This window comes from Malus domestica, chromosome 09 (assembly GCF_042453785.1).
Source record: "Malus domestica chromosome 09, GDT2T_hap1".
In the NCBI taxonomy this organism is placed as follows: Eukaryota; Viridiplantae; Streptophyta; class Magnoliopsida; order Rosales; family Rosaceae; genus Malus; species Malus domestica.
This window is the reverse complement of record NC_091669.1, coordinates 6,557,078-6,580,361: the sequence shown is the minus strand read 5'-3', so window position 1 is coordinate 6,580,361 and position 23,284 is coordinate 6,557,078. Positions and strand designations below refer to the sequence as shown.

Here is a 23,284-nt window from a genome sequence, read left to right as displayed (position 1 = left end):
GCTTGCATTGTGAAATAATATTAAAAGGGGAACTTGCATTTCCACCACGTGTTTTCACCACTTGCAATAAACTATTAATTAAAAGAAGCAAGTTAGCCTTTTTCACCATGTATCCTCTGTCAAAATGTTTGTGTATTCCCATCCACTTGCATTAGGAAAATATGCAATTGTTGTTTAAGCAAAGCTCTTGACAAACCTCCACCACCCAAACAAATGGGAAAAACAATATTATAATGTCCAATAACTCCACTTGCAGCCAAATATCTTTCCAAGTTAGCCTTCTTGCACATTAATCCTCCAAATACCATATTTTACCCAAATAGCCCAAATAAGTGAAATGGTGCATATTTTAGGTGCAAACAACTACACCAAACTATATCTTGTAGGAATATCCCAAGAACCTAACAGCATGTATTAGGATTACAAAAGGAACAATATACAGAAGAACAATATGCAACCAATCCTGCATACGCACACTGCATGGCATTATCGCCATGCATGCCTACGAACATGAGACACTTACCTGATGCCATAGCCGCTTCTGGTGCAAGATCGAAACAACCTTCTACTTCCAATACCTCTTTTATGAACTCAACTAACGAAATAGGTTTGTAGTGTTCTGAGATTCAGCGGTATGGAAGCAATGACTGCTTCTTAATTATATACTTAGGGTTTCTATCAATTCCACCCTATTAACGGAAAGGATATCCACCCTAATATTCTCTAATCAATCATAGTCCTATCATGACTCATTTACCTTATATTCTCTTAATGAAAAGACCCTAAACTGATTGCAAGATGTTAGGACTCCAATATATTTACTTCTTTAAGGTTCCGAGAATCATGGAAGATTTCATCAACTTGATTGCCAAGTCAACTACTCTTTCAAGGACTCTCGGTATAAGTCATTGTCATTCACAAATGGTTTTACATTCTCCCACTTGAATGTCAATGAGAACCTCTCAATGAAATAAATATATATGGTGATCACTAGAGTCCACTAAAGTTTGCAGCCATGCCCTTTCGTAAGTAACCTGTCACTCTTGAGATTAAGTGCAGAACCAAGGAAATAAAAATACAAGTAAGACTGTATTTTACCTCCATGATCACATACACACTTATCTCAAAAGTACTGTGTTACTAATGAGATCATGATGTTCAGAACTGGCCATCTAAATTCCAGTTCTTTACAATACAAACTGATTCTTTCATCAGTACAAAATCATCTGTCAAAGAACTTCAATTATTAATTCTCAATGCAATTGTCAAATAACAATTCAAAATAACTTAAGGAAAACATTTATCAATCAATTGAGTGCTTACTCCCACTCATTAACTGAATCAAAAGTCTCTCTAATTCCCATATTGTGAACATGCCGCTTAAAGACTCCCACTGATAAAGCCTTTGTCATGGGATCAGCTATCATCATCTCAGTGTTGATGTGTTGTATATCGACTATCCCTTTTCTCACCTCATCTCTAACTTTCAGATATTTTATGTCCATCAGTCTACAAGCCAAGGATCTTTTGTTGTTCTTCGAAAAGAATATTGACACCTTGTTATCACAATATATCCTCAGTGGTTTCTCAATGTTGTCGACAACCCTTAGTTCTTTCACCATATTTCTCAACCAAATAGCTTGTTGAGTTGCTGCATAACATCCAATGAATTCAGCTTCCATCGTGGAAGATGCAATAAAGCTTTGCTTTGCGCTTTTCCACGAGACAGCTCCACCTGCAAGTAAGAAGATATAACCATTGGTTGATTTTCTGTCATCCACACATCCAGCCAGATCCGAATCTGTGTATGCCACCAATTGCAGATTATCAACATTGCTATAAGTTAGCATGTAGTCCCTTGTCCTCTTCAAATACTTGAGAACTTTCTTGGCTGCAATCCAATGAGCAGTGTCAGGATTTGATTGAAATCTTCCTAGTACGCTTACTGCAAATGCCAAGTCAGACCTTGTACACACCTGAGCATACATCAAGCTGCCAACTAAGGATGCATAAGGCTTGTCCTTCATGCTTTCTTTTTCCAACTCATTTTTTGGACTTTGTTCAGTACTCATTTTATCCCATTTCCCAATAGGCAGTTCCCCACTAGAGCACTTCTCCATGTTGCATCTTTTGGTGACTCTATCAATGTACTGTTTTTGCAAAAGACCAAGTACTCTTGTGCTACGATCTCGTATTATTTCAATGTCAAGCACAAACTGAGCTTTTCCTAAATCTTTCATATCAAAATTTTATGTCAACAGTTTCTTGGTTGCATGTAACAATGATATATCCGAGCTTGCCAACAATTTATCATCAACATAAAAAACCAAGAATATGAACTTAGAAGCACTGACCTTTAGATACACACACTCATCCATCTTGTTCTCTTGAAAACCTGCTGCCATCATCACTTGATCAAACTTCTTGTTCCACTGTCTTGAAGCCTGTTAGCCCATAAATGGACTTGTTTAATTTGCAGACCAATGATTTTTTCCCCCTTTCAACAAATCCTGGTGGTTGTGCCATGTAAATGTCTTCCTCCAAGTCTCTATTGAGGAAAGCAGTCTTGACATCCATCTGATGAAGCTCGAGATCAAAGTGTGCAGTGAGAGCTAGGATAACTCTCCTGGAATCCTTGGTAGACACGGGAGAGAAGGTTTCATTGTAATCAAATCCTTCTCTCTGTGTAAACCCTTTAGCCACCAATCTCGCTTTATGTTTGTCAATTTGTCCCTGGGAGTCTCTTTTTGTCTTGTAGACCCATTTGCAGCCCACTACTTTTGTAACTTGCTGATCATGTGGAACTAGGGTCCATACATTATTCTTGTGCATTGAATGCAGTTCTTCTTCCATAGCTACATACCATAACTTTGATCTAGGACTCGAGACTGCTTGATTAAAAGAGATAGGATCATCATAATCTCCTACATTATGCTCAGCTTCATTTAGATACACAAAGTATGATGAAATGTTAGCCTTTCGATTTCGTTGAGATCTCCTTACAATCGGTGCTTCCTGTTGGACTTCAGTTGGCATGGGGAATGATGTAGCTGCTGCTTCATTGAATTCAGTAGGAGATGATGCTGCAGTGACCTCAGTTGGTGTAAAATCATTTGCATGGTCAGTGTAACCAGGATGCACTGACTCACTCTCTTGAAAATTAACTGTGTCACTTTGGGGCAGCATTCTTTGGGGTATTTCTGTAACTGGGACAGTGATTGCTTGCAGATCAAGTAATGGAAGACTCGTTGTTTCTTCAAATTCGGATGCTGCATTAGTTGAATTACTGATGGAACTCTCTTTGATAAATTTGGCATTATTTGTTTCCATGATTCGAGTACTGGAGTTGGGACAATAAAATTTGAATCCTTTAGACTTATCTAGATAGCCAATAAACCAGCAACTTGTTGTTCTTGGATCCAACTTTTTCTCGTTAGGGTTATAGAATCTAGCCTTAGCTTTGCACCCCCACACGTGGAAGTGATTAAAGCTAGGTTTTCTCCCCGTCCAACATTCAAAAGGTACCAACTTTACTGACTTACTTGGAACACGGTTCAAGATGTAATTAGCAGTCTTCAGTGCTTCTCCCCAAAGAAAAATTGGCAGTTATGAATGTGCAAGCATTGAACGAACCATGTCCTTGAGAGTTCTGTTCTTTCTTTCTGCCACTCCATTTTAGTGTGGAGTTCCAGGAGTTGTATATTGAGCAACAATGCTATTTTGTTCAAGGTAAGTTGCAAAAGGTCCTTTGTGCTGTCCAGTTTCAGTATACCTGCCAAAATACTCACCACCTAAATCGGATCTCACAATCTTAATTCGTTTCTCCAGTTGTTTTTCAACCTCCAAATGAAATATTTTAAAACAATCAAGTGCTAAAGACTTATCAGAAATCAAAAACACATATGAGAACCTTGAAAAATCATCAATAAAAGTGATGTAATAATTGTTTCCACAGATAGTTTTATGTGGAAAAGGTCCACAAATGTCAGTATGAATGATTTCCAGCAAGTTTTGACTTCTGTTTAATCCTAACTTTCTTGTGTTCGTGAGTTTTCCTTTAAAACAGTCAATACACTCTTTGAAATCACTAAAATCTAGTTGTGGCAATAGATTGTGTTGAGAAAGTGTTAACATTCCCTCTTTCGAAATGTGTCCCAATCTATTATGCCAAAGCATGGATGATTTTTCAGAAGTTATCTTGCTATTGGAACCGTTTATTGACACATTAAAACATTCATTGTAATAACTACAATCCATTTGCCACATGTCGATTTTAAGAAAAGCACTACCGAGCAAGGTGTTCAAATTATTAGAATGGAAAAACTTTACACTTTCATTGTCTCCAACAAAGGTAATTCCTGACTCAACTAACTTTGATGCTGAAATCAAACTCATTCGCATGGAAGGTACAAATAAAACTGGACTCAAATTCAAAATAAAACCAGACGCTAAAACCAATTTGACACTCCCTATGGACTCTACGGCCAGCTTGCTCCCATTTCCTACAAAGACATTGTAAACCTCATTGTCTATCTCCCTTGTTTTTAGAACCCCTGCAAAGAATTGGTTATGTGGATGGAGCATCCAGTGTCAAACCACCAGCTTTGAGGAGGAATGAAAACCAAATTTGACTCAACACACACAAAAACATTAATTGTTTTACCTTTTCTAACAAGCCAGTTTTTGAAACCAGTGCAATTCTTCCTCATATGGCCTGTTTCTTTGCAGAAATAACACTCATTTTCCTTATCAATTTCAGTGTTCACAGGTTTAAGTTTGTGAGATCCTTTAAAAGTGTTCGTATTCTTAATTGGAGGGGAAGAAATGACCTTCTTTTTCTTCTTGTAGGCAGCATTCACAGAACCAGCATTTGGAGCCTTTATACCTTTTTCAGTTTGAACAAAGTGCACTTCCATAGTCTTATCAGTCTTCAGCCTGTCTTCTTCTTGAGCACACATTGAGATTAACTCATCAATGCCCCACTTGACTTTTGAAGTGTTATAAGACACCTTGAGCTGTCCATATTTTGCAGGTAGTGAATTCAGTGCCATGTGCACCAGAAACTGATCAGTTACAGCCACCTCAAGGTCCTTTAGTTTTTTTAGCAAGATCTGTCATTTTGAGAATGTGCTCACGCACACTCCCCACTCCATCGAACTTTATGGAAGTGAGTTGAGTGAGAAAAGTGCCAGTCTCAGCCTTCTCAGATTCTTTGAACTTTTCCTCAATAGCTGCAAGAAAACCTTTGGCACTGGTATGCTTTGGGATTCCTCCTTTCACCGACTGAGCCATGGCCTTCTTCATTATCATCATTGACATCCTATTCGCTCTCTCCCATTTTTCAAATTTGATTCTATCCTCAGCAGTGCTTGTATCAGTGAGTCCTGCAGGCTTATCTTCTCTTAATGCCAAATCCAGATCCATCAAACCCAGCACGATTTCAATGTCCTCTTTCTACTTCTTAAAATTCAAACCAGTCAATGTTTCAATACTGGTAAAATTGAGCGATGTGGTGTGAGGTACTGCATCCAGTAAACAATCAATTTATTAATATTTGATATAAAATGTCAAGACAGATATGGAGAGAATAACTTTAGTACAAGTTTCCTCAGTTCTTCAAGAGCATATAAACACAACAACATCTTTGGACTGAAGTCGCTTATATTAATTTTGCATAATCCAAACATAGAACACAAGGGCAATATATATATATCCAACACTTTTGAGCAGATGGATTACATATTCTTGTCAGTTCCATGCTCCATTATACACTAACTCATTTGAATTTCAACAATAGTAATTAAACACCTTTAGGCAGATTAATTATTTCAATTTAATCAAATGAGTCAGATCCAATTAGATTGGACAACAAGCAACCAAAGCATGCTAAACACTTTTGAGCAGATTAGCTATTATGATTCTTGTAAATATATTCATCAGTTTAACATTGATGAACAAATTCTCTTCTAGTCAGTTTATGATCCATGTTCTTTGCTTCTTTCTTTTCCATCTAAACCTGATGCCAGGTTAAAACAGCAGCAATATATATACATATATAAAAGAAAAAATATCATCAGTGCAGCGGAAGTTTATTATAACAGGAATCTTTTGTCCATGGATCATATTTGTAAGACTTTAATATTGAACCCCAACCACACTGTGTGGCTCTGATACCACATGTAGGAATATCCCAATAACCTAACAGCATGTATTAGGATTACAAAAGGAACAATATACAGAAGAACAATATGCAACCAATCCTGCATACGCACACTGCATGGCATTATCGCCATGCATGCCTACGAACATGAGACACTTACCTGATGCCATAGCCGCTTCTGGTGCAAGATCGAAACAGCCTTCTACTTCCAATACCTCTTTTATGAACTCAACTAACGAAATAGGTTTGTAGTGTTCTGAGATTCAGGGGTATGGAAGCAGGGACTGCTTCTTGATTATATACTTAGGGTTTCTATCAATTCCACCCTATTAACGGAAAGGATATCCACCCTAATATTCTATAATCAATCATAGTCCTATCATGACTCATTTACCTTATATTCTCTTAATGAAAAGACCCTAAACTGATTGCAAGATGTTAGGACTCCAATATATTTACTTCTTTAAGGTTCCGAGAATCATGGAAGATTTCATCAACTTGATTGCCAAGTCAACTACTCTTTCAAGGACTCTCGGTATAGGTCATTGTCATTCACAAATGGTTTTACATATCTCCCACTTCTAATTACTTACAATCGTTCATGTCGTTAGGACCAACAAGCTCCAAACTACACGAATTCATCTCCTGCATTAAACCCAATGCCATGTCCACCTTCCCCATCTTCTTCAGGTTCGTGATTAGCAATTGATAAACATACAAGGAAGGACGAATCCCTGGCCTTCATCTCATCGAAGAATCGGCATATACAGTATGGACTGGCATGGATTTATGAAGTAATGTTAGACCTCCCCCACTGCTAACGTTTGCAATGCAAGTGAGAAAAAATTAAAGTATACAGCGTTTCATTTGAAATAAAATGCCAAAGATCTTCCATGTACCGTAAAATACAATCGGCAAAGAGAAAACGACAAAATCCTTCCAAATAGAAACTATGCAAGCTTGTATAAAGATGCATGTTAAAATAACAGAAATTCTTTGTACATAACGTCTTTTCTTTATTAAAAAAACAAACGCACATTAATATTTTAAAAAATATATCGATATTGGCAATCTATTATTTTCTTTAATTAAAGAACGTACGTCATTTTCATGAACAGACATGGTCCTAAAAGTCACAACAAGAATCTTGGACAAAGAGGAACGTTGATGAAAAAGCCTAGAGGCTGTCTCAAAGAAAGAATGTCCCCCATTGCGAAACCCAAATTTTTCTGTTTCTGATTCTTTATGGGAAGAAAAGGTTTAGAAAGTTACAATGGCGGAATATATTTTTCTTTGATTTAGAGAAATACGAAAACTGGGGAGCGACAGATTCTAATGGCCGGGGTATGCGAGGGTCCGAGGTCTAAAGGTTAATCGGACACACTGCTTTTCTGGGTCCGAGGTTGACTTGTCAAACCGGAGAGTTAGGAACACAAGTAAAGTTAAAAAATGAATAGTATCATGAGTGTTTCATTAAAACTTCTTATAATAAAAAAAGTAAAAGAAAACCACCTCACCACATGGGAGATTTTTCGATATGCATGTAACACGGGACAATAATCATATGTAATTATATAATTAGAGTAACATTTGAAAAAAAAAAAATTTCTCACTACTTAATAATAATAAGTGTTGTACTGCCTCGTGTTGAAGAATATCTCCACATAGAGGAAGTCAGCTACTAACCAATTTTTTTAAAATCTTTAACTGTAAATTAGGTTTTTTGTTTCAAATAAAATTAAAATATATAAAAAAAAACAATACAGATTAAGCTAAAAAAGGAGCAAATTGCAACACGCGTTCACGTGGCATTCATTCGGTCAGTCAGTCATTTACATTCCACAACTATTTCGCTAAATTTGTCATTAAAGCATCTCCAGAGGTGGTAACATTTGGATAGCAAAAGCTAGATTATAGCTATGCTGCGTTTTTTTTCAAGAAAGTAACAACCTGATTAGCAAATTAAAGAATTAGCAACTCCAACAGGATCCTCTCTGGATCATTTTGGTGAGAATTCTAGAAATCCATGAGTTATGCCCGTTTATCATACATCGTACGATCAGTTTTTATGAAATACTGTTTATGTTTATTTTTAAATAAAAATATTTAAAATGATTTTTAACTGTACAAGGTATGATGAACAGACACAATTCACAAATCCTCGAGATCCTCACAAAAATGATCCGTCGATGATCCGGACTCTTAGCAACTTACTTTGTATATTTACAAGTTCATTTGCTACTTGTAGTTATCAACTTTTCCAAGTTAGCAACTTTTAAAGAAAATTTTTGCTAACTCTTGGAAATGCTCTTATACCAATCAAACATGTATCATGTGAGTCTGTGACATTGTGTTGATATTGTACGTGCCATAAAATAATCCAATTATTTGCCCGAAAATTCTAATTCAATAGAATGTATAGAACAACATATTTACTGCAGCAAGTTCGACATATCGTACATTCAGAAGAATTGATAAAACAACCAATCTACTGCAGAAACGGCGACATTCGCACATTCAGAAGGATTTGATACAACAACATATTTACTACAGTACGTTCGACATTTCGCACATTCAGCAGAGTGTACAAAAGAACATATTTACTGCAGTAAGTTTCGACATTTTGACAGTAAACGAATCACATAAGCAAATGCAAACACTCATCATGGCACAACAATGAACCTAGCTAATAAGAATATCAATTTAAATGTGCCAGAAATGCGCTTTGCCCTCTTCAAATACGACTTGAATCTCTCCCGAAAATGAATCTCCTGGTCCAGTCCGATACCACAAGAACCCTAGTTCGCCAGCTCACTTGCTTGCTGAATAACGAAAACATCGTATTAAATCAGATTCAATTGTGTGCGTATTGTATTACAACTTACAACAAGTAAGCAGATGTGGAATACCTTGCATATACAGAATACCAGAGCCACTGTGTGCTATGACCCATGGAAACCCAGTCTCCGGGTAGCTCCGCTGCTGCTTGCTCTCCCCCCAACGGAGCAAATTGCCCGAAATGCTTGTACCTAGTGATTCACAGGTTACCGTTAACACATTGGTTAGAAAAATAAAAAGAAAGCAAATGAGATATATAGTATGAACTTGATATTGTACATTGTGTCAAATGAAGAATCGTCAGAAATTTAGCATGAAAATAAGAAGGCATTTATGGAAGTTCTTGAAACTTTCATTGCCATTTTCAAATCATGAACAGAAGCTGCCATTTCATGTACTAAACATTTGGGGATGACAATTTTTGTGAAGCTATATGTGAACGAGTGATAGCACAATTTGGTTTCCACTAAATGCCATTAAGGCGAATATTTGTGTTGTTTTCCAGGTGAATCTTTGAAGTATATGGTTGAAAGACAAGTAGAAGTCAAAAAATCATATAACGTGAATAGGTTATATGACATGCAGTAATAAATGGCACGAGTGAGCACATACCGAAAGGGAAGAAACTCATGTTGCCCAGAACTTTTAAAACGCCTCGGACCTTCAGGATGCTCTTTGCAGTGCTCTCTCCGGTTAAAGCAACTAGAAAGATATGTTCCCTGTTGCGCAGCAACCTGAATGCCAAAAGAGCGTACAAATTGAGGTCCCTTTCTTATATTTGGTCGACCTGAAATCATACGTCACAACCAAGAAAGAAGTTTACTCCAACCATAAGATTAAAGACATATACCTGAGCAGTTGCAGGCAGACTCTTCATCTGTGAATCCACTTGAGAAAGGGCTAATTTAAATTCTTCCACGGTCACTTCCTTCTTATCACTACCATCGAGATCTTTCCATAGGTCTGTCACATCCTGCAGATGCCTGCTCTTTAAATAGAGTTCCACTTGGGGGTACCTTATGATGATGTCGTCAACTACATCTCGAAATTCATCAACTGTTAAGGTACCAGAGTTATCTTTGTCCGCAGCTTTAAATATGGTGAAGATATCTTCCTGAAGATGACAAGATAGTGATTAAGTATAAGTAAACAATAACACGTATAAAATAGCTTCAACTATAAGTTTAAAAAGGTTGAACACACTCTGCATACCATGATTTTACGTTGACTAATTGAAGCACAATCACCAATGGCATACACATCTTCACATCCCTTTACACGCAGCCATTCGTCAGTTACTAGAACACGTTTATCAGCCTGCACATTGAGCAGAAGATAAATTATGACTGAATAACCATGTCGCCCATAGAACAGTTGATTATACTGTAAATTCTGTATTTCTCGGTTGTGTATGTGCATAAAATTTATGAAACAAACCTGCCCAATTTGTTGCATAAAGTCCCTCACAACTGGACGAGTCCCAACACCAGTAGACCACACAACCAACCCATGTGGTATAGAGCAAACCTCTCCCTTCGATTTCACCTTCATCGTGATTTCCTTATCAGAAACACTGACAACCCGACATCCTGTTTGAACATCGATACCATCTCTAGTAAACTTCTTCTCGGCAAAAGTACTAATTCTGTCGTCAAACCTACAGTGTGAGGATATGAATTCTAGTTAGTTCTCTGAATGAACTTGCTATTTGCTCTTAGATATAATAAAAGTTCATGATTAAATCGGGTTTATTATCAAAATGGTTCCAAAAAACAATCAATAATCTAAAACATGAGTGCATCCTTCGTACATGTTCAAGATGTGATCTCCAGATTGGATAACTGTTATTTTCACAAGATCCTTAACCATAGGATATAACTTGACTAAATCTTCTTGGAAATAATCATGCAGCTCTGCAGCAAATTCCACACCAGTAGGACCTCCTCCAACAATTACAAAATGAAGATTTCTCCTCCGCTCTTCTTCACTTAGACCTGGAAGTACAGCCATTTCAAAGCAATCTATCACACTCATACGTATCTTTTGAGCATCTTCCACTTCCTGCATGAGAAGCCAAATATGTTTCGTTAGAAAAAATTCATATCAGCACCTTATGAAAGAAGTGTAAAAGCAATTTAGTTTTGCTGAAAAAGTTCAATAAACCGGACTTGCCTTCAGAAAATGACAGTTCTCCTTGACACCAGGGGTGTTAAAAGTGTTCACTTGTGCTCCTAAAGCTATGACCAAGTAGTCATATTCAAGGGAAAATTCCTTATTTCCCACCAAGTTTTTGTCAAAATTAGCCCGCAAGGAAACATTTTTATTTGCTGCATCAATCTTGACGCATTCTGCTTCCCAAAATTTGATCTCTCCATTTCTCTGCCATGAAATAAAAGTAAGGCACACACGACTTGTATATCAAGTAAATGATGTTTAAGAAGAAAAGAACAGTGCGATAATGCATGTCTCAATTTGAGACAAATCTCCATTAATTTTTCATATGAATTGGAACCGTTGAATTTGTCATTTACCTTTTTTATGATATTTCGAATGGGTTCTACTATGCTTCGTGCTTCAACCGTCCCACATGTGACACTCGGTAACAAAGGAGTAAACGCAAAATAATTTCGGGGTGAAACAACCTGAACATCATAAGCTGAAGCATCCAGGTACTTAAGGAAACTAGTACCAGCCCATCCTGTCCCAAGCACCACCACTCTCTTTTTCCTAGGCTCGTTTTGATTAGGATCAACAATAGGAGAGCCAACGTTGGACTGCGATTCTGCATACGCCAGGAGACCTCCGCTACTGCAATAGTCCAAACGGAAACCAAAACAGAAAAAATATGATCGACAATGAGGTTAAGCGAACGAAGTTTTCTTCTCTTTTTTATAAATTGTGCATTTTGTGTACATTTGCTTGTCTCTAAACATGTGGATGGATGTCAAATTGGCAAAAACAAAACATTGTGAACTACTAAAAAAGGTTAGGATTCAAACAAAACAAAAAGGTAAAAAGACATGCTTTAATAAAGTATTATAAATCTTCAACATAACCCTTTTAGTAGTAGATCTATGTCAAGTTACTTGGAATATGTAAAGTAATTGTTAATCTACAAGCTAATCAAGCAAAAGGCTAACTTAAGGGGTGAGGATTCTTTTCCACAGTGAAAGATCACATGAAAAGAATTAACAACCTTAAAAGGCATGTTTGGTTGCTCAGAACACAGAGAGAAAATTAAATAAATTCAGCATAGCTAAGAATCCAAAACAAACATTTGCAGTCTATTTTCTCAGTAACCAAACAAAATCTAGTGTCTGGTGGCTGAGAAACTGAGATTCAAAGAAAAGTTTAGATTCAGAGTTAATGAGCTGACATTTTGCTTAAACTAGAGAAAAAAAAAACTGACACTTCGTTGAAATATAACCAAAACTAAAAAAGAATGTGTCTTTATATGCTATGATAGAAAATATTCAACCCAACTCATTTTCTGGTCATGCATTTTCTCAGAAGCCAAACAGATCGAAAAGAAAATAACATGGTAGGCAAGAAAATTGCGAACCTGATAGTACAGAGCACCAGAAGCTTGGAGGCAGCAGGGTGGCCATTGAAAGCTCTTGAAGCTCTGGTGAAGAAGGACAAGATCGTCATTTGGGGTTGACCAGAATCCAGAGGCTGATCAAGTGAGAAGAGACAGGTCCTCAAATCGCTCAACAAGAGCAGGGAGTGAGTTGCGGAGCAACTGTATTATTCATTAATTGACTAAAATAAAATAAAATTAGTCACTATCTAATGGACGCGTGCCACTTGCTAACTTGAGTTATTTTGTTGGATGAGGAAACTGAGTTGGTCCCACTCCTCTCCATCGGACAGTCGACATGTAGCCTGTAGGTAGGCTGCACCCTACAGTATTGCCAATGTGTGATCCAATTATTTTGCGGTTTATCCTGAGTCATCTGTTCATCATTTACGTTTGAAATCAACCAATGTCTTCTTTCACGTTTGATTGTGATTGGATGCAACACATGAAGAACGACGTGATATCAGGGAAATGTTTTAATTTGGACGAGGAGTGTCTGTCCTCCCGTACCTTTCTATTTTGTGTGGTTATAGTTAAGCCACGTCAACATTTTATATTATTTTTTTATAGAAATAATAAGACAAAAATGAATAGTAATATAAAATGTTGACGTGGTTCAACTGTGACTACACAAACAGAAAGACACCGGAAGTGAAAGTGCAGACAATCATTGTCCTTTTAATTTTAATAGTTTAAGTATTACGTAGTGTTATCAATTATCGTCATTGCTCTATATTACGCATGATGTTCAAAAATTCAATTCCTATCGTACTTATACATGTAATGTTATAAAAAAATGACAAAACACTGACACACAACAATTAATCTGATGATCCTGTCCCACACAATAATTTTAAAAAATTAGGGAATAAAGCAAGCAATGGCCAATGGGCAATGAACAAGACCACCTACCATTGCCACAATCATGATCTATCCAACGCTTACTAAGCCACCTTATCTTCTCTCTTTGGATTGAAACAAGAACTACCTACCAAAACAACAAGATGTTCTCTTTTGCATTGGGTGCGTAGGTTTAGTAGCGTTACCTACCAATGAATGCTGTTTGCGATTTTAAAAAGTAAAACCTATATTCAATAAAAATCGGCACGTGATACATTTAGTTGGATAAGATAAGGCTATCTCTCCAAAACAACAAACATAAGTACCCTGCCTCCATTTTACATCAAAATGGGTAAACTTCACAATTGTAGGGACCCCATATACAAGGGAAACCAAATAAGGCAGAAAAAAAGTTAACATGAAACGATGCTACCTGCCTTACCTACAACATTCTTACTTAGCGATTTAAGCCATGAGATAAGAACTTGAATTTTAGAATTATAAAAACTAAATTGTTACTAGCAGTTGAGCTATTCATATCGTGAATCGATACGAATATTTGATGACTGAAAGAACAAAAGAAGAGAAAAAGAATATGAGTTTACAAGTTGCTCAAAGCCAATCTAGAAAATTTGTAAGAGAATCAACAATCAAATTAGGAATGCCAAACAGTTTTCTTTTTATTTCCCCTTTCGTTTTTCACGTCAATGCTTTATTCTCACAAAAGAAAACAAACATGAGGGAAACTCAAGTTCGAATCGTTGTTGATAAAAAATTGATCGGGCACATAGTTTCCTTGTAGTTCTAGTTGCCAAACTTTCTATTCCAACTCTAGGAAAATCCGTGTTGTCAATTATGGATATACTAATGTTAAATCCTTTGTTCTAGACCAATTTTGTTTTTAGTTTTTATCTTCTGAAAGTTAGATGTAAAAAAAAATCTCCTCTTTATTCCTTTGATACAAGCGACATTCTATTTTAAACTAATACAAACGACATTCTATTTTATTTCCCTTTTGATAGAAGGGGTGTGGCGGGAACATATCTTGAAGTATGGTTACACGCACATTTGCACTTGAAAAATACATAACATAAATTTAATCTGCTGCTATTATAGGTTTAGTTTGGAAGGGCAAAAACCATACAACGCACAAACAGCTTGGGTAATGTGTAATTGAACCCTTGAAGTATTTGTATAAAATTGCTAGTCGTCGGGGTGTTTATTCTAATATACTATACTATTTTCTAAACTGCTTGCCAGTCATTGCTCTTCCAATGCCTATCGACCTTCTGGCAAACTCATGGTGACTGTGTTTTGGGAAAAAATGGTAGGCGTTTCAGAAGAGTGAACATGACTGGAATTTCTGTGTGTTGAAAAGGCAGGTTCTTTGGAAGATGGAAGAGATGTAGATTCATTGCCCTGCAGCATACGAATTATTGAAGACATTGTTGGTTGATCAGCTGGAGCTTCTTGAACACACAAAAACCCTACATGGATGCACTTCAAAGCTTCATCAAGCAGGCATGTTTCCCTTACTGATTCATCAATCACCTTCGTTCCTCTTCCGTCTTTCCATATCTCCCATGCCTAATAAAAATGTTGAACTTACGGTCATTTGCGAATATGGAAGGCTTAAAAACATAATGATAATGAGTTAGAGTAATTTTTCAGTGCTTACCCATCCAGCAAGAGTCGATGAATGTTCAAAGCGATAAAAATCAGCATTCTTCTTTCCGCTTACAATCTCCAATAACAACACTCCAAAGCTAAATACATCTAATTTCTCAGAGAAATGACCATATCTCGCATATTCGGGTAACATGTAACCGCTGCACATGAATAGACAGTATGTATAGAAGTAAGCAATAGAACATTACTTGAATGAAAACGTGTGCGAGATATATGTAGACTTACTATGTGCCAACAACCCTATTTGTATTTGCTTCAGTCTAATTCATCCCGAAAATTCTTGCCATTCCAAAGTTTGAAATTTTGGGGTTCAAGGTTCCATCCAACAGTATGTTACTTGCTTTTAGGTCCCTGTGGATGATTTTCAATCTCGAGTACTTGTGGATATAAAGTACTCCTTGAGCAATGCCGTCTATAATTTGAAAACGTCTTCCCCAATCTAGTTCTCCTTTTTCAGATGCATCTGATGATTGGAAAAACCATGAAGAAAGATGAGCAAGTGTTTTTCTTTAATTTCCTTTTAGATCAAAAGTTGGACACGGTGCATTTGATCTTGCAGTACACGGCATTTAAACACAAGGAAAACAATTTGCAGAAACAAAGAATCAATACGTCATTATCATGCATATATATAAGTACACATACCAAACAAAAGTTTGTCCAAACTCCGATTGGGCATGTACTCGTAGATCAATATCATTTCCTCGTCTTCAAGACAGCAACCCAATAGCCTAACGAGATTGGTATGTTGGAGCTTAGCAATAAGTTTTAACTCATTCATGAACTCCTGTTGTCCTTGGCCTGACTTTTTTGATAACCTTTTTATGGCTACTTCTTGATTTTCACCCAAAATTCCCTGTACAGAGGAAGAAAAGTGCACAAGAGAAAAGTTTGTAAAAGCAAAAAGGAACGGTCGTAATTTTTAAAGGATAAAATTATTTTTGAACACCCTTTTTTCTTCTCACATCTATGTGTAATTTGTCCCGTGATTCGTCTTTTTGGAATTATTCGATTCAAAAATTATAAATAAACAAGGGTGTATGAGAAGAAAAATATAATAGTATTTAGAGTACACAATGGAAGTGTCACCTTGTAGACAGGGCCAAATCCTCCCTCTCCGAGTTTATTAGCTTCGGCGAAATTGTTTGTAGCAGCTATTATAGCCCTTAAACCAAAGATAGGCAGTTCTGCATCGTTCTTTTCACCATTTCTTTTCCTATGCTCTCTTTTCTTTTCCAATGTTTTCTTCCGTAAGTAATAGCCAAAAATGACAACCAGCAAACCTGTGATTATTGAGACAATTGCAATCACAACACCAACATTCAATCCCTTGTTACTTTGAGAACTCTCAAACTCAGAAGCTGCAAGTCTGAGGTATAAAGTTCTTCCTTGTTTGTCACTTGATGTTGGTTGTTGCAAATCCAAGAGTTCTCCGTTCCAAATCGAACATCCGCTGCTGTCATAAGCAAAAGCAGTGCAAGAACAGCTTCTAAGGCAGAACGGTTCACATTCCGCAATACTCCCAACCTCCATAGTGTAATTATTTTTAGGCAATGACATGCTAGGAAGTTCAAGAAACCGGTCTGGCTTTCTGCTCGCAGTAGTAGCATTTCCACAATGCAGATCGGTTTTTCTCGAACACCCACCAGAGTAGTCCTTTAAATCCCAATCTCTCATCACCTTCGGCTCAAAACCTTTCAAGCAATTACAGGCGAGGGGACCTTCCTCATTGCAACTTCCGAAGGCCCCACACAAATCATAAACTTCACATTGCTTTCTCGGTTGAGACCAAACCAAATTCCATTGCGTGGAATTCTCAATCCATGTCAGCTGTTGAATCTGGCCCGAAGTAAGCAACACGAATCGAGATATTCTCCTAGGATCATAAACAGAATGGGTGAAATAACCTTCGGTTGCGTTGGTAACATAGCTGAGGTTGTATATTTTTTTATTGAGCCCCGTACTTACCAAGCGGAAAACCCTTAATTTTGCATCCCATGATCCACTAGTCCAATTCTGCCTAGACCTATTCCACATTATGAAAAACGCACTGCTTCCGTTCGGGTCTAACTCGAGCGAGAAAAGACCTGGTGCAGGATCCTCCGAACTCTTCCATGAAGTAAGAATTTGGGTTTGTTTGGTAACAGTGTTAAACCTAATTCTACCTCCTGGCAGCCAAGTATGCGTTGGATGATCAAAGCTCTGCCATAACGGCTCTGAACTATTACTAGACTCGGCTCTCAAGACCAGGTTTCCGGTATCCAAAAGACATGCAGTGGCGGAGGAGGAGGAGGTTAAATTCGTTGACCAAACAATCGCTTTGGACTAGTTAAGCAGGACTAAATTACCATCTGAAATCATTAGAACTGAAGAAAATATATCGGAAACTGGGTTTTCCCTGTTTGCCACCCAAACAATGGTCCTCTCGGATACTACTCGGTCGGTGTACCACATGCCTATGTAGAAGTTTGAAAGTTTACCTGGTTTGAAGAAACCGAGCTCAAAAATCCTACCTGGGGAGACAATGGTTTGATTGCCCGAGAGAGAATGGTTTTCGCTGATCGTGGCAGCTGCTAGGTAAACATGGTACTCGAGAAATGCACATAATAAAATAACGGAGAACACGAACTTTGAGTTTGGTTTGGTATTCATGGCTGCACAAAGAATTCAGCAGGCAGGCAAAGATTTACCGTATGCATGTTACTGGAACTTAACCTATATGCCCTTTTTGTGATGATCATTGCAAATCAACTAAGTCAACTATTCAACCCTTCACATACGGTTCATTAGCTGGAAAATGAACAAAGTCTTTGGAAACTTAAATGCATGGGAAAGGGCATGAACATTGGCCTCCCTCTGTCAAAGCTTCTGATAGTATTGCGGTTCTATTCAAATTCATCAATACTCTACGGTTACGGTTCTGTTCAAATTCATCAATACTCTATAGTCTACAATGTGTAAACCCTGGAGGCATCACATATCCAAAACCCGAGAAGAGATGGAGGTATGAGTTAGGTTTAGAACATGTTCGAGTTAGATTGCTTCAACTTCAAGCTAATGTACCGTACTAAGCACTCATGCTTATTGCAACTGGTAATGCTAGGACGACCAAATTTCTAAACCAAATTGTTTAAATTAAATAATGTGGAACAAATAGGAAATAAGCACATTAAAAACATTCAAGTAAAAATCCAATCATCAACATTCACATCATTTGGTTACAAAATTTGGTTTAGAAATATGGTATTTCTAGCATTACTCTAATACAAATTTTGGTTCATGTGTTAGTGACGCTTTGAGCTTAAATGTTGATAATTATCATAATCTTTTCCGATCCATACAAGTTTAACTAACAAAAATTGATCACAAAAACAAAAATATGTTAAAATTTTCAAATTCCGATTACAACAAAGTTTACAACATTCATAGACAAGTAGACGTCCGTTTTTGGCCTGAATTCCAATAAAAAAATTTGTACAATCTGAACCCATCAAGACATGATTAATCGAAGGTAATGATTTTCGCATGCCATTTTCTCCACCAAACATCCTCTTGTTTCGATCCTTGTTTGTACCAATTGATCCTCCTGCAAACAAATTAATCAGTACACAATCTAAATCCTCCAACAACAAATTGATTAGCAGGGCTTTGCGTTTGCCTGCCGATTTCTTTAATTCCAGCTCGGCCGCGAAATGCGCTGGGAACAGAAGATAGCTAATTTGATTGAATTCGAAAGCCATAATCATAGGGAAAAATAATCCACATACGAAGCCAAAAACAGCTGGGGAGAGGAAAGGTTCAATTTTCTAGGGCACTCGGTGGAGACGGGATGGGGCCTGTAGATTTTAGAAATTATTCACTATATAAATTTCTAGGGTTCTCAGTGGAAACGGGGTGGGGCCTGTAGGCTACTGAGCATACATTTTGGAGTCTATTTTCTCTAATTAAATAAAGTCAGCATAGCTAGGACTCCAAAACAAACATTTGCAGCCTATTTTTCTCAGTAACCAAACAAAGTCTAGCGTCTGTTGGCTTAGAAAACTGAGATTCAAAGAAAAATTTAGATTCAGAGCTTATGAGCTATGACATTTTGCCTGAACTAGGAAAAAAATGATGCTTCGTTGAAATACAACCAAAACTAAAAAAGAATGTGTCTTTATACGCTATGATAGAAAATATTTCAACCCAACTCATTTTCTTGTCATGCATTTTTCTCAGAAGCCAAACAGATCGAAAAGAAAATAACATGGTAAACAAGAAAACTGAGAACCTGATAGTACAGAGCACCAGAAGCTTGGAGGCAACAGGGTGGGCAGCCATTGAAAGCTCTTGTGCTCTGGTGAAGAAGGACAAGATCGTCATTTGGGGGTTGACCAGAATTCAGAGGCTGATCAAGTGAGAAGAGACTGGTCCTCAAATCACTCAACAAGAGAAGAGAGTGAGTTGCGGAGCAACTGTATTTTTCATTAATTAACAAAAATAAAATAAAATAAGTCATTATCTAACGGACGCGTGACACTTGTTAACTTCAGTTATTTTGCTCGATGAGGAAACTGAGTTGGTCCCACTCCTCTCCCTCAGACAGTAACGTGGTTACATGTAGCCTGTTGGTAGGCTGCTTCCAACAACTGACTTTTCCGACACGTGACGTACTATATAGTATTGCCAATGTGTGATGCGATCCAATTATTTTGCAGTTTATCCTTGGGTCATCAGTTTCATCATTTACGTTTGAAATCAATCGATGACGTCTTTCACATTTGCTTGTGCGTGGATGCAAAACGTGAGGAACGGCGTGATATTAGGGAAATGTTTTAATATTTGTAGCTAGAGTATTACGTGGCGTTATCAATTATCGTCATACCTCGTATAATGTATAATGTTGATCAATTTGATTCCTACCGCACATATAGATGTAATTTCATCAAAGTTAACACAATACTGACATATGCAATAATTAACCTGATGTTCATGTCCCAGGCAATAATTTTTTAAAAATCAAGGAATAAAGCAAGTAATGGTCAATGAGCAACGAACAAGACCTCCTACTACTCTCACAAGCATGATCTATCCAATGCTTACTAAGCCACATTATTTATCTCTTTTGACTGAACAGGAATTACTTGTCAAACTAACCAGAGGGTCTCTTTTGCATTGTGTGCAGAGTTTTAGTGACGTCACTCACCCAATGAACGTTGTTTACGCTTTTAAAAACTAAATCTTATATTCAATAAAAGATTGACACATGAGTTGGATAAGATGAGACTATCTCTCCAAAACAAAAAGCATAAGTACCCTGCCCCCATTTTGCATCAAAATGGGTAACTTCACAATTGTAGGGATCCAAAATATAAGGGAAACCAAATCAGGTAGAAAAAAAGTAACAAGAAACAATGTTACCAACCTTATCGACAACATTCTTATTTAGCGATTTAACCCATGAGACAAGAACTCGACTTCTAGAATTACAAAGACAAAATATCACTAAACTAAATTGTTATTAGTGGTTGGACCATTCTTATTGTGAATCGATATGAATGTTTGATGACTGAAGAACAAAAGAAAAGAGAGGGAATATGAGTTTACACGTTGCCCAAAGCCAATCGAGAAAACTTGTAAGAGAATCAACAATCATATTAGGAATGCCAAACAGTTTTCATTTTATTTCCCCTTTGGTCTCGATTCTTTTTCTTTCTGCTTTAGCTGAAAACACAAAAGCTAGTCCCGATAAAGAATCAACACAACCATGGGTTTCAGGGTTGTGGAGAACAATAATGCCGAAACTGGCAGGAAGCTTTATTCGACATCAAACTGATGTCCTTACTGGTGCTAATTGTAACCAAACTGACTCTTACATTACATTGGTGGCAATCCGACTCAAATTTATGTTATTGACGCCGTTAGAGTGGTGCATTCGTTTGTTGATCCATACTGCTATGTTGGTTTATTTTGCAGCTGTAGCTTGTAAGTGAAACTATCCTAGGTCCCTCAATTTTCTAGATCGAAGCGATATTCACTGTCTATTTATATTCACTAACAGTTAGTTTAATTGATTTACTAGTCTCCTTGAACGCGCTCACGCACATGGAGAAGACTCTTTTATAATGACATTGTTTTACGCACAACTTATACAATTTAAATGTATTTATCTATGTAGATTTGAAAAGTGAATTATACATTAATAAAATCAATGTAACCTTATTATATATTTGATAGAAGCAAAATATCTTTGTACACAACATTTCTTGTGAAAACTCTTTCGTGACCGTGTAATTCTCCTTCCTTCATCAACCATTACTCTGTCTAACCCCGAACCAAATTACAATTTGGTAGGGTTCAGATCAGTATGCAAGGGCGTGCAGAAGTTGTACCAAACTTTTCAGAATTGGTTTTGTTTTGGTACAAAACGGTATGGATTCGGTTTTTTAAAAGATGCATACTAATTAGGACACGAAATATGATGCATTGTAGCATTGTAAGAGAAATATAACACAAACCAAGCATTGGAAAATAGCTAGGTGATGAATACACGGATTGCACAAATAATTAGGACATGCGGTTGAGTTTAATTACAGATGAAGATCGAAGATGTGAGAGCAATGACCAACTAACAAATGAGACTTTGATTTCCGAACGAATATGTTTGGTTCCAGTTCTTTTGGAATCTTTAAACAGAATGCCACGTGAAAAATGTTGTACCGCAACCATCTTATGCTTTTTCCATTTCAGACTACATATTTTCTAATGGATAATGAGGTAAATTCCCTAATCTAAGACTCGTCACAATACAAAATAGTTCGCTTTCTTACCCGTCGACTCTCAAGGAATGTGTGGTTTGAGATGGATGGGAAGGTTAAACAGTGCTCTTTCAAACTACCAGTATCGCAGGACAACCACTCCCAATTTGCATACATGCTTAATTTGTAAAAAAGCCAGAGCATCGTTTTCAGGGGATACTGACTTGCGGTTGGTAAGAACATCAGGCAACTTTAGCCTATACTTCTTTGCCATCGATCTGCAAATTTTCTTCCCATTCAAAGAAAAAAAAAACAGAGAAACCATCTGAAACAGTGCAATCAGCCAGAAAAAGAAACTCTTCACACGACAGACGATCGACACAGAGAGAGAAGCAGTGTAAAAAGATCCAATCTTTAACCAAACAATCTAAACCCTAAACCCTACCAAAATTACAAAGGAGAAGAGAGAAATAAAATAAAAAAATTAAATATATATGCACCACACAGAGATTGGATAAACATTTAACGATGAAATATAGCACAGCTGCAATTAGGGTTTCATCAAATTTTGAGTAATTAATCCTTGAAATTAAGCTGATGATCTAGATTCAACAGAAGTTGAAACGAAATTAGTGAAAGGGAACAAACCTTGATCCATTTGACTTGCACCAGAAAACTAAAATACCACGAATACTGCTGAGGACTAATCAAACAACAGTAAAAATTAAACCCTACTTTATATTTTTTTTAATTCGAAAAAAGAAAGAGGGTAATGAATTTTCTTCACAAACCTCTCTAACCCAATTAAGGGCGCTCCTATTAAGTCCTTTAGGGTGCGTTTGGTACGCAGACGGGACGGAATGGGACGGGACGGAACGGGACGGGACGGAACGAAGGTGTAATTTTTGAAAAAGACATGGGGTATATTTGTCTTAAAATGGTAAAACATTGTGTTCCACAAACGTGGAACAAACTCGTTCCAGGGGGGCAGGTGGGACGCAAAAACACCCAAAATCTGTCCCGTGGAACAGCCCGTTCCACCCATTTTTGGCGCACCAAACGCGGGACGGAACACCTCGTCCCGTTCCGTCCCGTCCCGTCCCACGTACCAAACGCACCCTTAGTGAACATATTTCTTCTGGGTTCTTCCTTTACCTGCACAAAAAAAAAAAAATTAAAAACCCACAAACCAAAAACTTAAAAAAAAAATCAATTCACTCAACAAACTCAAGTATAGGTAGAAAGATCGTCAGGAGAGTGATCAACTTTCTCTCTTGGGCCGAGACCAAATTCATGCGGGATTGGGCGGAATCAGCAAAACTCCGCCAAAAAACCGTCACGGTTCTAGTCTCCATCTTTGAGCACAGTTGATTTTGAGGTGTGGGTATCATATCAGATGGAAGAAAATTCGGATACGAATCTATAGGCTCCGACCTTGTG

At 37.3% G+C, this 23,284-nt stretch overlaps 3 protein-coding genes, 1 long non-coding RNA gene and 1 pseudogene across 5 annotated transcripts; all 5 read right to left on the bottom strand.

The window, feature by feature from the left end:
* Window positions 1-1,319: 1,319 nt before the first annotated feature.
* LOC139198543 (secreted RxLR effector protein 161-like) lies at window positions 1,320-2,120 on the bottom strand. The gene has a single exon (XM_070827434.1). The coding sequence runs from the start codon at window positions 2,118-2,120 to the stop codon at window positions 1,320-1,322; it is 801 nt and encodes a 266-aa protein (XP_070683535.1).
* Window positions 2,121-3,675: 1,555 nt separating this feature from the next.
* Window positions 3,676-5,424, bottom strand: LOC114827098 (uncharacterized). The gene is made up of 4 exons (XM_029108727.1): window positions 5,140-5,424; window positions 4,664-5,090; window positions 4,373-4,553; window positions 3,676-3,910 (listed from the first exon to the last, which is right to left on the bottom strand). Exons 1-4 carry the CDS (start codon window positions 5,422-5,424, stop codon window positions 3,676-3,678), a joined length of 1,128 nt encoding a protein of 375 aa, XP_028964560.1.
* Window positions 5,425-8,575: 3,151 nt separating this feature from the next.
* On the bottom strand, window positions 8,576-12,938 carry LOC103442543 (external alternative NAD(P)H-ubiquinone oxidoreductase B1, mitochondrial). Of its 2 annotated transcripts, none has more exons than XM_070805430.1 (10): window positions 12,561-12,938; window positions 11,530-11,806; window positions 11,167-11,377; window positions 10,809-11,055; window positions 10,436-10,655; window positions 10,211-10,315; window positions 9,849-10,112; window positions 9,611-9,732; window positions 9,070-9,189; window positions 8,576-8,982 (listed from the first exon to the last, which is right to left on the bottom strand). In XM_070805430.1, exons 1-10 carry the CDS (start codon window positions 12,647-12,649, stop codon window positions 8,895-8,897), a joined length of 1,743 nt encoding a protein of 580 aa, XP_070661531.1. In that variant the 5' UTR covers window positions 12,650-12,938; the 3' UTR covers window positions 8,576-8,894. The 2 variants fall into 2 exon arrangements, with proteins under 2 accessions (XP_070661531.1, XP_008379566.2); XM_008381344.4 differs by having other exon boundaries at window positions 10,809-11,059; window positions 11,171-11,377.
* A 1,409-nt stretch (window positions 12,939-14,347) lies between these two features.
* LOC108174099 (receptor-like serine/threonine-protein kinase SD1-8) lies at window positions 14,348-17,964 on the bottom strand (annotated as a pseudogene).
* A 502-nt stretch (window positions 17,965-18,466) lies between these two features.
* Window positions 18,467-19,573, bottom strand: LOC139188223 (uncharacterized). The gene is made up of 2 exons (XR_011571516.1): window positions 19,378-19,573; window positions 18,467-18,693 (listed from the first exon to the last, which is right to left on the bottom strand). It is a non-coding gene; the product is annotated as an uncharacterized lncRNA (long non-coding RNA).
* Between the last annotated feature and the right edge of the window lie 3,711 nt (window positions 19,574-23,284).